Source organism: Elgaria multicarinata, chromosome 7 (genome assembly GCF_023053635.1).
Source record: "Elgaria multicarinata webbii isolate HBS135686 ecotype San Diego chromosome 7, rElgMul1.1.pri, whole genome shotgun sequence".
NCBI lineage: Eukaryota > Metazoa > Chordata > Lepidosauria > Squamata > Anguidae > Elgaria > Elgaria multicarinata.
Genome location: NC_086177.1, coordinates 55463886 through 55479164, shown reverse-complemented (window position 1 = coordinate 55479164; position 15279 = coordinate 55463886). Strand labels below are relative to the sequence as shown.

The 15279-nt window shown below is 38.2% G+C and overlaps 1 protein-coding gene across 1 annotated transcript in view; it reads left to right on the top strand.

Moving 5' to 3' along the window:
- Positions 1-15279, top strand: part of SMCHD1 (structural maintenance of chromosomes flexible hinge domain containing 1) — a 94048-nt gene that overhangs the window by 45646 nt on the left and 33123 nt on the right. The window contains exons 18-26 of the mRNA XM_063131299.1: positions 385-462; positions 547-666; positions 3386-3530; positions 4302-4398; positions 5191-5263; positions 6119-6258; positions 9977-10111; positions 12203-12430; positions 12945-13093. Coding sequence (XP_062987369.1) covers positions 385-462; positions 547-666; positions 3386-3530; positions 4302-4398; positions 5191-5263; positions 6119-6258; positions 9977-10111; positions 12203-12430; positions 12945-13093 — 1165 coding nt within the window. The remainder of the gene's footprint in view (positions 1-384; positions 463-546; positions 667-3385; positions 3531-4301; positions 4399-5190; positions 5264-6118; positions 6259-9976; positions 10112-12202; positions 12431-12944; positions 13094-15279) is intronic.

Genomic DNA, 15279 nt, shown 5'->3' with positions numbered 1-15279 from the left:
TAAGAAAACATGGCAATAATGGCAAAACTCATAGAATTTGTTCATTTACATGAAGGAAGTTTGAGAAAAGAAATTTTTTAGAGATTGTAGACTGCTTTTATTTCCTATATGAGTGAAAATTTATGTGTGTGTGTGATCTCAATGCATGTAATGCTTTTTCATTCCTCTTATAAAACAAGATGAATAAGATAAATCTGAATATTTTAAATCTGTTAACAGATGTTCCATTAAACAGCATGTTATATTATTTACTTGGATCATGTGTTTAAAGAGAGCCTGTCTCCATCTTTATTATAATAGTTGTACATTGTACATGTACATTGATGGTGCTATATAAATAAATAATAATAATAGTTCTTTTTTTCTTTTTATTACCCTTTTAAGCACCTAGTGGAAATAAGGAAATCATTTCTCATATCAGTCAGCATGGGGGTAAATGGCCTTACTGGTTTAAAAAAATGGGTGAGTATTTTGCCTTAAATGTATCCTACAATTGATCAATATTTTGATTATTCCATTTTAAACGTTGTCTCTGATTATATGCAGAAAATATGAATAAACTTGGGACCTACACACTGAAATTGCAAGTGGTATTGAATGAAAGCAATGCTGATACTTATGCAGGACGATCACTTCCATCTAAAACATTTAAATTTAATATAATAGGTAAGATTATTTGTTGCACTCAGTGCCTGTTCTTTGCATACACAACTTAGCCGTGATAGAATCAGTAAAAGACTATTTTGCTTATTAAAACTGGATTATATGTCGAAAGCATTCATGGAAGTGTTAATAAAATATAAATGAACTGAAATATTCAGGCTACATTCAAGTGGTCCTCCAAACTATGGTTTGGAAGGTCGAGAATGTGCTATAAACCTGAGTGCTTCCTCCTCCTCCTTGTGTGCAAAGCTTAATATATTACTGGTCTGATCAAACTATAGTTTGCTGAACTACCTGAACCAGAAACTATGGTTTAAGTGAGCCCTCCAAACCATAATTTGCCAGTTTGAATGGCATGGCATGCTAAAGTTTGATTAGATCAAGAAGGTAATGTATTCATATGCTCAACCTCTTCTCTGGGTTCCACTGTTTTTCTTTATGGTCTTTTGCATCACACATATGGGTTCTGCACCTATGTAGAGTTCTATTGAAGCTTTCTACAGCTGAGAATTGTAGGTGGAAAGACCGCCCTCCTCCCTTGCACACATGCCTGGAGCGGCACTCCCACCATTGCCCTCACTTTCTATTTGACTGCAGCAGCAGCACTATCATTGAGAGCTTTCTTCACAAATCACTATTGTAAAAGAGCAAATTGAGCTTGAGATAGTTTCTTTCTTTCCTTTTTCCCTTTCGTTAAATTACCACCGACTGATGGACATAATTTCTGCCTTTTCTGTCTGGGCAAGGCCCACTTCATAGAATCATGTATGCTTTGTTAAGGTTTTAGTAAGCAAATATGACAAAATTGTTCCTCTTGCCTTCGAATGGTACTTTGGCAGTACTACAGGCAAAAGATTCAGTGAAGCAATCAAGAGTCCTGTCCATTTTCAATTTGCTCAAAGCGGTCCCTCACAATGCCACTTACAGCCTCATTGACAGTGGTGCCAAGTCTATCAGGCCCTTCCCAGTTGACAATTTCTAACTCGTCGTCATCTCTGGCAGCAGGTCAAGCCAAACTTGACCTTCCATGACAACCAGCCAGGCCACTACAAAAGCAGTTAAGTCTAAAGGCCCTGCACCAGACCCAAGAAAAAAGAAATCAAAAGTGCCAGAGAGGGATTCATATCCTCCTACACCTCTGTTTTCTCCAATTCTTCAGACTGATACTTTTCAACCCCACCAGGAACCACTACAGCTACCACCACTGCAACTCTCACCTGTTCTAATTGTGAAGAAACTAGCACATGAGACCTCAGTGCTTTGGATGATGCCTGTCCATTCTGAAGGCAAGATAAAGGACTCCTCACAGCCTCCTCTATTTCATGGTCAGAACTACCAAGCACAATATTCCCTGCAATCTCTTCTTGGTACTGCCACCCCTTGGAGTCTAGGAGTTGGGCTCGCTCAACTTGTATTATTCCAGGGGCTCCGTCTGTTTTTACTTGGACATGAGAGGTCGTGCATCATCCTCGTGGGGAAAAAAACCATAGGTGCTCTCGCTCACCATCATGCTCCTTGGACAAAAAGTTTACTTGGAGAATGGACTCTTCCTCAAGCTGCTACAGAGAAAGGTCATGGTATTTCAAGCCATATCCACCTCAGAATTCCTCCGAGTACAGGAGATCACCAGATTATAGCAGTTATTCTGCATGGCAGCATCCTTGAGTTTAGCGATTCAGTGATCTAATACACTGGTAGAAGACCCAGTGATGAACTTTTTAATATTATTTTATACTAAACCCCCCCCATGCAATAATCCAGGCATATCAATAATTATAATAAATCAAGGCAGAAAAATAAGGAATACATTGTTCAAACGAAGCAGAGAGACTGATATGCTACAGGCATTGTTTTGAAGTTGAGTGTTACCAACGTACATTTTCTGTGGATTGGTATCAGTTTATTATGTAGCGTGTTTCCTACTTCGTTTCAACAATCATAACTTATTATTAAGTTTTCCTGTTAAGGCAAACTTCCAAACCCGAGTTCACCAAGTATCCAGTGAAACTCCTCGGTCCTTCAAAATTGAGCAATGACCAGTCAGTAAATCAGCTTGCTAGTCACCCATATGTGTGAAGTACAGAGATCATGAAGAAGAAGGACAGGTTGCTGACCTGTAACTTTAATAGTCAACTGTGCATTCACATAGCCCACCCTCCTACCTTGCTAAAGGTATTGAAGTATGTTTTCAAATTCCTCTTGACATGGGGCTTTCTTCAGAGATGGTGAAGGAGGAGGCAAACTCCAGTGCTCAGGACAGAAAGAAAATTTATTAAGCGCTACGCATTTCGCAGGGAATTCCTCCTTCTTCAGGAGCAGTTTTATGTTCTTCTTTAATTTCCTTATCTCCAAGAGCAATAGTATCTCCTTTTTTCGAGTGCTATTGAACGCTGTTTCTTGAGCTTTTGTGACTCAAGAAACAGCGTTCACTAGCACTCGAAAAAATCGTGCTAGTGCGCTCCATCTCCTTTTAGAAAAAGAATGGCGGGCGCGACATCCTTTTCCTCCTAGGATGTCGTGCGTCGCATGTAGACAGAGGGGGAGATCTTGCGATAACCATATCGCAAGATCCTCCTTCCTTCGTTGCGCTACACCAGGTAGGTCTAGCTGTGCCCTGAAAGGAGATGAAGGAAGACTGACTAAAATCAAATCTCTAAAGAATTTCATTGTAAAAAAATAATATTCTCATTAAAGATGTGGACTTTTTTCCTCTCTACCTCAGAGGGCAAGGCTCACAAGTTTTCAATAGGTCTTTTGGATCCTCCATTCCGGGTTGGGTGTCCATTCAATATTCCTCTAGATGTCCAGGATGAATTTGGTCATGCTACTCATCTGACAGATGATATTGTACCAATCCTTGAGGCTAGGTAACTCATTCTAATTGTTTTATTTGTATAATGCTTTTGAAGAGAGAATTCTTTTTGCTGTATTGACCCTACTCCAGTGAGTCCATAACACACTAAAGGTGGCACAGACACAGCTGGGAGCTTTTGACTTCATTAACTGGTGATGTGCCCCCTGTGTTGCCCCTCAAACTAGGGAACTGTCTCTTAAATTCTCCTACAGTTTAGTAGTTATATGGTGCTAACGGGAGAAGAGTGGGACATGTGGTCTCTGGGTCATAGTTAATTTTTTTTAGCCTCACAAAGTGAGTAGAGTTCTTAAATTACCTGATATTTAAACACTCTTTCATGGACATGGGAGGATAAGATCATGTGATGAGATCATGTGACTACTCTCATCTGCTTCAAGAGGTAGAACTTCTGGAGACTTCTGGAAACTGCATTGGAGGGAGTTTACCGGGGCAAGGTAGGTGGCTCAGTTTTTCAGCCTTGCCTCCACCGAGATAGCAGACCTCCCTCTTTTCCAGTTGGCTGATCCTTGGCAATTCCTTGCCTCTTTAGCTACTCTTTTAAGGTCTGCAGCAAATGGGATAGTCACCCATCATCACAGGAAGTCAGTCTCTAAATGATCAGAAAGAACTATCATGAGTAAATCCAGTGTTTCGTTTAAGGATTAAACTTTAAAGTTCTTATGAAGCCCTTAAACTTTAAACCCTTATGAAGCATTTTGTGTATCTTTCAGTTGTGGTTTACAAGTCGTCACTTCTTACCTTGATTTTAATTTTAATTTTGTAGTGGTTTAACATTACAGTATGAAGAAACAGATAGAGGACCGAATTGTGCCATTAAGGGCATAACTGCTAAAGGTCTTGTGAACAATTACCAGGGCAAGGTAGGTTGAATTACTTCCAGCATGGCAATAATGTATTAACTGTTTTGTTATATAATAAATGTGTGTTTGTGTACATATGTAGTCTTTGTATAAAGTTTGTAGTTGTTACAGCAGACTTACATGTGCATGTCTACTCAGAAGTAAGTCTCACTTAGTTCAGTGGGACTTACTCACAGGTAAGTGTATATTGAATTGCAGCCTTATTAGACAGTATCCAACAAGGACGTTGCGCAGGTGGCCCCTCCTGCCAATTCTATTGCACATGTGGGACCCAGAGCTTGCACAATGAGGATTTAATGCTTCCTATAAGAAGCCCTGAAATGAGTGGAAGCACTTGTTTCTAGATTGGGACAAGTCAGCGGAGCTCCCTCAGGCAAGCTTCTCTGACCTGCCCCATCCCAGAAGCCAACATTTCTGGTTGTTCCTGTAATCACTAAATCTCTGTTGTGCAAGTGTTGGGTCTTGCTTGCAGAACTAATTGACAGCAGCACAGAGTCCTGTTGGACACTGCCTATTGTTTCATAATAATTATATTTGAACAATTTTAGAGACAGTTGTGAGCCTACTCAGTTTAATAGGCTCTTTGGATTGCAATAGAGCTTCAAGTACCATTTGCTAATGATGATGATTACTGTAAGCGTGCCTTTGGAAAGAAGTAGGAGGCACAGAAGTGGCTAAGGGTGTTCAGACAAATGCCATATAAGTAAAAATATAACAAATATTAAGTAAGTCTTTAAGCAAATGAAATTAACATTATTTAAAATGATTCTTTTACATTATTTTGTTCAATAGAACTTCTCTCTGAAAATCACTCTTCCTGGTCTGAAAGAAGAATCCCAGGTATTGAAAATTAAACTTCACCCAGGTAAGTGAATATTTGATACATAAAAAAGCATTTTCTAAAACCAGCATTCAATATGTATAGATGGTGTACATTTTCCAACCATAATAAGATACAATGTGATGTGATGGGAATTCTAACTTTTATGTTAATAGGTATAGCTGAAAAAATTGATGTTTATTTCTTAAACAATTAGAATCTCCTAGGCCGTAATCCTATGCATGTTTAGACAGAAAAAGTCTTACAACTCACAGAATTCTGCAGCAAATCATGCTGGCTGGGGAATGCTGGGAGTTGTTATGTGTGTGTGTGTGTGTGTGTGTATATATATATATATATCTAAAAATCCATAGGATTGCCTCTTTAAGCTGACAGTGAATTTTGATTTGTATTCAGGGAAGAAACAAAACTAAAACAAGGTTATTAATTTCCTAACAGTTTCCTTATCTATTTGGTCTCTGTAGACAAATTGCCACCTTGAGAACAAATCAATGCATTGATACCATTAAAATTACTTTCCATTAAAGTTAACTTCCATGCAACTATATTAGCATATTTAGGGTGCAATCCTATGCCTGTTTAGAAAGAGAAAAAATCCTACAACTCCCAGCATTTCCCAGGCAGCTTGCTAGGGAATGCTGGGAGTTGTAGGACTTTTTATTGTCTAAACAAGTATGGGATTGTGCCCTTAGTTCCTGAGTGAAAGACATAGACAATCTTTTTACAATGTATTGTATAGTCATTTCAAAATATTAGTTGTATCCATTGGCTTTTTCAAAGCTTTCTTGTTAGTCTGTCTTTTGAAATTTCAACACTTACAAACCAGAAGTGTCCACACTAACAAAACAGAAACTAAACTCCAGTTTGTAAACTCAATAGGCCCACCCCGGAAGCTAAATGTCATGCCAGATTCTGACATCTTGAAAACTGAGAATGGAAAAGCATTCCCTTTTCAAGTTGAAGTGCTAGATGAAGTAGGCAACATAACAGCACAACAAAAACTAATTGTTCTTTGCAAGGTAGGTCAACAGTTTTTGTCATTCTTCTTTAAAAATATGGCTTGAGTATGATTGTACGTATTATGTCATTGTCATATTATTGAAAATGACAGCAGAGAACATTCTGCTGCTTTTGCCATTTCAGCCCTAGAAAATAAATTGCAACCTTTCAACCAAGAGTTTCTATTTGTTAGGTTGACTGTGTTCCATAAAATTAAATAGTTTTTCTGATAACCAACAATTCTATTCATTTTAAAACACTTTTATCCATCTTTGACAACACAGGTTGTCACATCTATTTTGAGAAGGAAGGGAGCAGAGCAAACCAGGTATCTTAACTCATTCTGCAGTCCTCACTGTTGCCAATAAGTGGACATTTTTGTTTCCTAGCTGTTTTCACTAAAACAGCCATTTAACCTCTGTAACTTGACAGAGTGACGCAACCAACTTACTGTAAAGCAGTTAGGTATGGGGTGAAAATCAAGGCATCAGGCCAAAGTTAAACTGAATACGTATCTACAGTTTATTAAAGATTTTGAAAAGCAGCAATTGAAAGCAATAAAAGCAATACTTTTCATCAGAACAAGATGGTATTACAGTATAATTCCACCTCCATCTTGAAAGTCAATATCGTCTTTCATAGGACTCAAGAGTTGATCCTTCTGTCTGTCCTTTTGACTCCAGCCAACTAGAACCCTTGGGAGCGAATGGTATGCCTTAGACATTTGCAGAAATATCAAGTATTACACAGAAAGGACAAGAGCACACCACCAAGTTGGTGTGTTGTTTGCCTCCTGGAAAAGGTTGGTTCTTGACTGGAAGGTTCCCATTGCCTCACTTGTTTACTGGCTGAGAGAGTGCATTGCTCTAGCAACAGCTAATATACTGCTAAACTTCACGTTCCTGAGGTTATTGAGGTACACTCAGGGAGGCATCCACAACAGAAGTCTTCTTGAAAAGGAAGGTGGAAGAGATATCCACTTACTCCTCAGTGCAAACCTTCAACACACACTGTAAGATTAACATGTTCACCTCATCTTTTGGAAAGTGTGTACTACAGAGAGGCACAACTGAAGGGAATCAGCCTTGGGTACCTACCCTGGGATATACTGTATTTTGACATCCCCTTATTAACTGCCCTCCTCCACTTGAGGAGAGAAGTGGAAAGCCTGTGCTTACTAGTGAATTTCTCTTCTTTTCAAGGAAGGAAGACAGCTAGGCATGCCCGTTTTGCTTAATAGCTCTCTGTAGGGGTAGGATTATATACTTGTAGCATTGAGGGGAACAGACTGGGGCTGTTCACATGACATGACAGCCCATCGTAGGTTATTTAACCCACAGTGAGGTTGTGGGGTACATGCAGCCACTTTAGATTGTAAGTCTATGGGTAGGACCATTTGTTTTATTCTTATTGTCTGTATATTGTTCCTAATTATTTAGGCACTTAAAATAAAATTATATTACAAGTTCTCCATTGCAGTGTGGTCTAGCTGTGAGAGAGATACTAGCTAACTTGCATTCGTTGATCTCCTTCTTACTCCAAAAACTTTGGCAGTTTCTAATTTTTTAACATAAGTCTGTTCATCAAAGGTGTTAGTTATATTAGGTTAATTTTAAAATTTCAGGCACAAAGCTTTAAGACAAGGTTTGTGTCTTAAAACACAATTAGCTGTCATGTTAAAAAAATGTTTAAAAGGTATTGTATAATTTATTGATATGATCAGTGTTACATGTTTAAACACCTGAGCATATCTTTGTTATTACTTACTAAGAGTGCAATCCTATGCATGTTTAGACAGGGGCCGGGGAAAGGCCTTTTTCATTTTAAACATGCATAGGATTATGCCTTAAATAACTTTAGCTTAAATTATTTTTTCTTAGTTATGTGTCATCCAGGAAATACTGCAATTTGAATTTTATGGGACTATATTTCAAATCACTGAAACAAAAACGACATATAGACTTGACTAACTCTAATTTATAAAGATTTTATTTACTTGAGTGAAATTGTCTTCTTTGTAGGAGGAGTTCATGAAAATAACCTTTTAGGAATGCTGCTGTCTTCTCTGTGGGAAGAAACTAATGTTATTGAATTGAATTGAATTGAATAATTTTATTGCGGTCATTGACCAGAACTAACAAAAACATTAATAACAAACAGACAGTCCCAAACACATACATACATTACTAAATTACATACATCCAGCAGTTGCTGAGAAACTGTATCACACAGTCAGAGGCTGCAATTGGCGGTTAAAAGATTACGGCAAGTTATAGCAATTGCACAGAATTTGGCCACTTCATTCGTAATATGTGGTGTCTTATCGGAGAGAAGCAAAGAAATATAAAAACTGTCAGTCCTACCCAGATAATTATATAACATGGAAAAAATAAGGTCACTACGTAAATCCAAATAGAAAGAGCAATGTAAAAGTACATGGCCCACTGTTCTACTTCCCCATTATTACAGGGACAAAGTCGGTCTTGGACTGGAATTCCCTGAAATCTTCCATCCAAGAGGTTAGAGGGCAAATCATCAAATCTAGCTAATGTAAAGGCTCTTCTATATTTAGGCAGGGTCATATCTACCAAATAGGCGCTGTGTACAAAGATCTTATCCCTTAAGGGGCTACATTGAGATAGCGAACTTATATGCTCTTGCAGTACAGTATCCCAAATTCTTTGTTTAACTGTTGACTTGGTATTTGAATATCCTAAGGCTATTAAATCATTGGGAGAAAATCCTACTAAAATTAATTCCTTACCTGAATGCTTTTTCCATTTCGATTGAAAGGGATCCAACTATGTCAGAGGGGCCAACCCTACTAGTACAAATATCAGTTTTAGCCAAAAATTTATCATATACTATCTAGCGCAGGCTTCAATAGGAACTATCCCAGCTTCTAACCGCAGCGCTGCATTGGAGACACAGTGAGGTATTAAAAATATTGCTCTCAAGAATTTGGTCTGAACAATTTCCTGATGTCGAAGATTATAATAAGCATACAATTGAGATCCATATAACATTTGGGCAATAATTTTGGCCACAAACACCTGAATAACGGAGGGAATATGTTGCCCACCTTTACTGGAAAAAAAATCTTATCAGAGCAGCGGTTGGCCTCCTCGCATTAGCCACCACATAATTTATATGGGTAGGCCGTGATCCAGAGGCTTGGAACATTATTCCCAGATACTTATAACCAGCAACCTGTTCAATAGGATTTTCATTAATCGTCAATTTATGTTTAATTTTCCTCTGACCAAAGACCACCACTTTGGTCTTAGAGTAGTTAATTGTTAATTGCTCCTCAGTGCAATATAAATGCAAAGCCCTCAATATACGTCTCATCCCAATACTAGTTAGGGATAGCAACACAGCATCATCAGCATATAAGAGTATTGTTCAGCTTGGGGGGATGAAAGTCAGAGTTTGATAATCTCTTCATTATTGAATTAATATAGAAATTAAACAAAGTGGGGGCCAAAATACATCCCTGTTTGACTCCGTTATATGTGGACACAGGTCTTGATAAAACCCCTTCATTATTACAGTTAACCCGAAGCCTGGTGATTTCATGCAGACGACATATGAGCAATAGTAGTCGTCTATCAATATTGGTGTTCTCCAATTTAGTTTTTGTATTCTGTCTTGGATTTTTATCCCATTCCTCAGTCTCTTTATGCAACCTCTTGATGTGGAAGCCCTGGTATTAATTGCTATTCATGATTATATTAGTTTTCAGGAGCTTCAGACCTTCCTGTGTATACGGTGGATTGCAGCAATGCTGGATCAAATATCTTAACTGGACCAGTTCTGCAAGTTCAGAACATAAAGAAAGATCAGACACTTAAAGCAAGGATTGAAATACCTGTAAGTAAAATCCATGTTTACTGTTCTCCCTGCTTGTTGCTGCCATCCAGTGATCTAGGATACTTGGGTGCTCTGCTCTGTCCACTAGAAGGCAGGCAATGTTTTTAGTTATACTAGTTAAGAAGAAATAATGCTTGGCTTAACCACAACTGGTGTTGGTGCTGATTATCAAATAATTCTGGCTAAGGGTGAAGGTGGGATTCATGCTTGAGAAGCGAGGGACAGGAGGAAAAGGAACGTGTGACCCCAGAGGGCCTTCTTTGCAGTGGCCCCACATCTTTGGAACAAAGTCTCATCAGAGATCCACCATGCACCATCCTTGCAGGCTTTTAAGGAGGCTTTGAAAACATTTTATTTTACTATGGCCTTCTCATGATATGAGTACTGTTGTTGCTATCGCCATTGTTGTTCTTACTAGTCTTATGGTTGGTTTTTGTTTGTTTTTAATTGCTATTTTATTGTGTTTATGTTTTTATTGCTTTTAATATTTTATCTGTTTTTATGTATTTTATTGTTGAAAGTCACATTGTGAGGGATTCTGCCCTGAAAGGCGGCCAGGAAAAGTTTTAAATAAATAAATAAATAATAATTTATTTCTTACCCTCCCCTCCAATTGGATCGAGGTAGGGAACAACAATAAGCACAAAATACATGCAATACTGATTAAAAAAGACGATATGCACTGCTTAAAAACATTCTAAAAGCACCCTAAGAACATACTAAAATATCCTAAATAGAGTCCATTCCTAATGTCTTAACTGTAGTTAAGAGATTGATATTTGTTACATCCGCACCTTCTCAAAGGAGTTTAATATATACAAGTTTCTGTTGGTGTTCGGTGAAAGCTCATCTTTACAGGTTTTATGCCAGTCCCACCTTTTATGATAGGAGATACTGAGAGGCAACTTCAGAGTCCCGCAGTCAAACTGGATCAAGCAGGATCTGTGACTACTTTATAAATGCCCCCAGATATTGGATTCGCTGTCCTTCTTATATAGGCACATATATGAATGGTCTGGGATATAGACCATTGCAAATTGTTATGACCGTTGCGAATTGTGCCAAATACAGTGCAGAAACTAGATGCTGCTACAAAATCTTTAAAAAATAGTTGTTGATTTTTTTTGTTTTTGGGAAAGCACATCAGAATAAGTGTTACTGATCTTTCTTAAAGCTTTATCATCTCATGGACAGCTTGCTGGGTTTCTAGTCCCTAGATGACAGGGCCTCTGCACTATTTCTCATTCCACTATCTAACCCTTTTGCTCCTAAATATTTTTAATATTTATTTTATTTATTTATTTATTACATTTTTATACCGCCCAATAGCCGAAGCTCTCTGGGCGGTTCACAAAAATTAAAACCATAATAAAACAACCGACAGTTTAAACCAACAGTTTATTTATTTATGTATTATCTTTTTAAAAGATTTATATCTCATCTTTCCATTGTTTTGGTCTTTAAAGCACTTAATTATGTATTTGAAGAAAGCCTGCTCAGGTTGAGCAAGCTTATACGTGTAGATCCTCAATTCTAAAACAATGGAACAGACTCTCTCAGCCTATACCTGATGTTTGCTTGTGTTCTGGCCTGTCTAATAGAGACAAAGAGTAAGTCCTCCTGGAAAGCACCATGCCCAACTAAATTCAGAGGACTGCTCCTGCCGTACCATTCTTCCCGCAGATGACTTGCTTGATAAAAGCAAGAATCCGCCCAGTAGGGGTCTTGGTAGAATTGCCCCTGTAGTGCTCTGGATAATTAATATTTTGGATTAATGTAGAATGGGTAGTCCTTAATAAATATGACTTTATTTTTTTTAAAAAAATGAATATCACATATTTTATTTCATCCCAAAGAAACCATGTACTTGGGTTTAGTCCTTTAACAATATTACATGACAAGCAATCAGATAAAAGAATATTCAGTTGCCTGATTTATATTGTAGTTTCTTTCATGGTTCCAGTTCTTGATTTTTAAAATAAAAAATGGTAAAAATTGGCCAATATAAAGCCAAAGTTACTAATCAGACTGGATTTGCAATACAAAAACAGTTTTCCTGTTACTACTTTTGTTTGTTGTTCTTTCCCTTAGAGTTGTAAAGATGTGCCACCTCTAGAGAAGACCATTAAATTGCTTCCCAGCAGCCGTGTTACAAAATTACAGATTTTAAGTATTGAGGGAGATAAGGCTATTCAAATAAAGCACCTTGATGAAATTAACTGGATTGCAGGTGACGTGATGCAGAATCTTATCTTCCAAATATATGATGAGGGGGAAAGAGAGATCATAATAACTCCAGCTCTGGCTGAAAAAATTAAGGTAGGAATTTTAAGGGGATTAAACTTACATTCAGAATAACAAAATGTTTACATAGCGTGTGTGTGTGTGTGTGAGAGAGAGAGAGAGGAGAAGAATTTAACATTACAAAAAAGAAAAGTGTTACTTCAATTGATTATTGAAGAATGTCAGCCTAAATTAAAGGATTAAATTTTCATATGAAAAGATGCAAATAATATTGAGATAAGGAAATGTAGATTTTATTTTTCTTCAAGGAACTCATATAAAGAAAGGGATGTGAAATATTTAGACCAACAAGCTGGGTAATGTTTTTGCAGCTTCAAACACAGGCAAAAAACAAGGGGTGGCTATAACAGTGAAAACTAATTCATTTCTTTGTCAGGTGATATGCAAAGAAGAATGAGACAGAGGGAGTTCATGATAAAGGGATTATAATTTGGAGAAGATATTACATTAGTTTGGATATAATGTTGACTATTAAAAAATGTACCTTAAATTACATCTGACACACTATCGAAAATATTTTGTGTCTTAGGTAAATTGGACCCCAAAGATTAATAAAGAACAGCTGATTAATGGATTGTTACCTGATGTGAAAGTACCAACATCTGTAAATGATGTACGCTATTATTTAGTTACATTCCATGATGACCATATATCTTTGGAAAGTGGATTTACAGTCAGGTTTGTACTTTTTCTTGAAACAATGCCCCATTATGAAGTTTGCTCTGCGGCCTTTTCTGTTGATTATGGAACACAAGTATACATTTTTATGGTCATTAGTAACTCAATCTTCTAAGTTGATAAATATTAGCATACTTTATTTAGGCATATATCATAGATTGATAGCTTTAAACTAGGTGCATTGCAAGAACATAATGGCTGCATTTGTTCACACTAAACCATAGTTTTGCAGGCATGAACAAACGAACTTCAGGCTTCCACGCTCTCCTCCTATCACCTGTGCTTCAGCTGTGCAAAAGGGGGAAGCTTATGAGTCCATGGCTCACTGAGGCCTGTCCCTGCCTGTTCACATTTCACTAAACTATAGTTTAAGACATTGTGCAAATGTAGTCAGTGTAAAGGTACGCAATATATAAAATAACCAGTTTTGAAACAAATCAGTATAAAAGTGTGGAACAAGATAAGCTGCTTATGATACAATGAATAATCACTAGAACTTTATGAACTGTATATTCAGAGGAATCTTGGTGTTTCACCTTTTCATAGAATCATAGAATAGCAGAGTTGGAAGGGGCCTACAAGGCCATCGAGTCCAACCCCCTGCTCAGTGCAGGAATCCACCCTAAAGCATCCCTGACAGATGCTTGTCCAGATGCCTCTTGAAGGCCTCTAGTGTGGGAGAGCCCACAACCTCCCTAGGTAACTGATTCCATTGTCACACTGCTCTAACAGTCAGGAAGTTTTCCCTGATGTCCAGCTGGAATCTGGCTTCCTTTAACTTGAGCCCGTTATTCTGTGACCTGCACTCTGGGATGATCGAGAAGAGATCCTGGCCCTCCTCTGTGTGACAACCTTTTCAGTATTTGAAGAGTGCTATCATGTCTCCCCTCAATCTTCTCTTCTCCAGGCTAAACATGCCCAGTTCTTTCAGTCTCTCTTCATAGGGCTTTGTTTCCAGACCCCTGATCATCCTGGTTGCCCTCCTCTGAACACGCTCCAGCTTGTCTGCGTCCTTCTTGAATTGTGGAGCCCAGAACTGGATGCAATACTCTAGATGAGACCTAACCAGGGCCGAATAGAGAGGAACCAGTACCTCACGTGATTTGGAAGCTATACTTCTATTAATGCAGCCCAAAATAGCATTTGCCTTTTTTGCAGCCATATCGCACTGTTGGCTCATATTTAGCTTGCAATCTACAACAATTCCAAGATCCTTCTCGTTTGTAGTATTGCTGAGCCAAGTATCCCCCATCTTGTTACTGTGCCTTTGGTTTCTATTTCCTAAATGTAGAACTTGGCATTTATCCCTATTAAATTTCATCCTGTTGTTTTCAGCCCAGCACTCTAGCCTATCAAGATCACTTTGAAGTTTGTTTCTGTCTTCCAGGGTATTAGCTATCCCACCCAATTTTGTGTCATCTGCAAATTTGATAAGCGTTCCCTGCACCTCCTCGTCCAAATCATTAATAAAAATGTTGAAGAGCACTGGGCCCAGGATTGCGCCCTGCGGTACCCCACTCGTTGCCTCTCCCCAGTTTGAGAAGGTTCCATTGAGAAGTACTCTTTGAGTCCGATTCTGTAGCCAACTGTGAATCCACCTAATAGTTGTTCCATCTAGCCCACTTTTAGCTAGTTTGTTAATCAGAATGTCATGTGGTACTTTGTCAAAAGCTTTGCTGAAGTCAAGATATATGACGTGCACAAGGGAGGTTACCTTATCAAAAAATGAGATCAAATTTGTCTGACAGGACTTGTTCCTGACAAATCCATGTTGGCTTCTAGTGATCACTGCATTGATTTCAAGGTGTTTACAGATTGACTTCTTCATAATCTGCTCCAGAATTTTCCCAGGGATGGATGTCAGACTGACTGGTCTGTAGTTCCCAGGTTTTTGCCCTTTTTGAAGATAGGGACAACGTTAGCCCTCCTCCAGTCGTCCGGCACCTCACCCGTCTTCCATGATTTTGCAAAGATAATAGACAAAGGTTCTGAGAGTTTAAACTCATTCAAGGAAATTAGGTGTTCTTTGACCATTTGTTTATCAATCTCAAACTGCAATCCTGCCCCCTCAACTTCTGCTTCACTTTTTCCAGGGAGGTCATAGACCCGCTTTTGGGAGAAGACTGAGGCAAAGTAGGAATTGAGCACTTCAGCCTTTTCTTTGTCATCTGTTATCAATTTGCCAT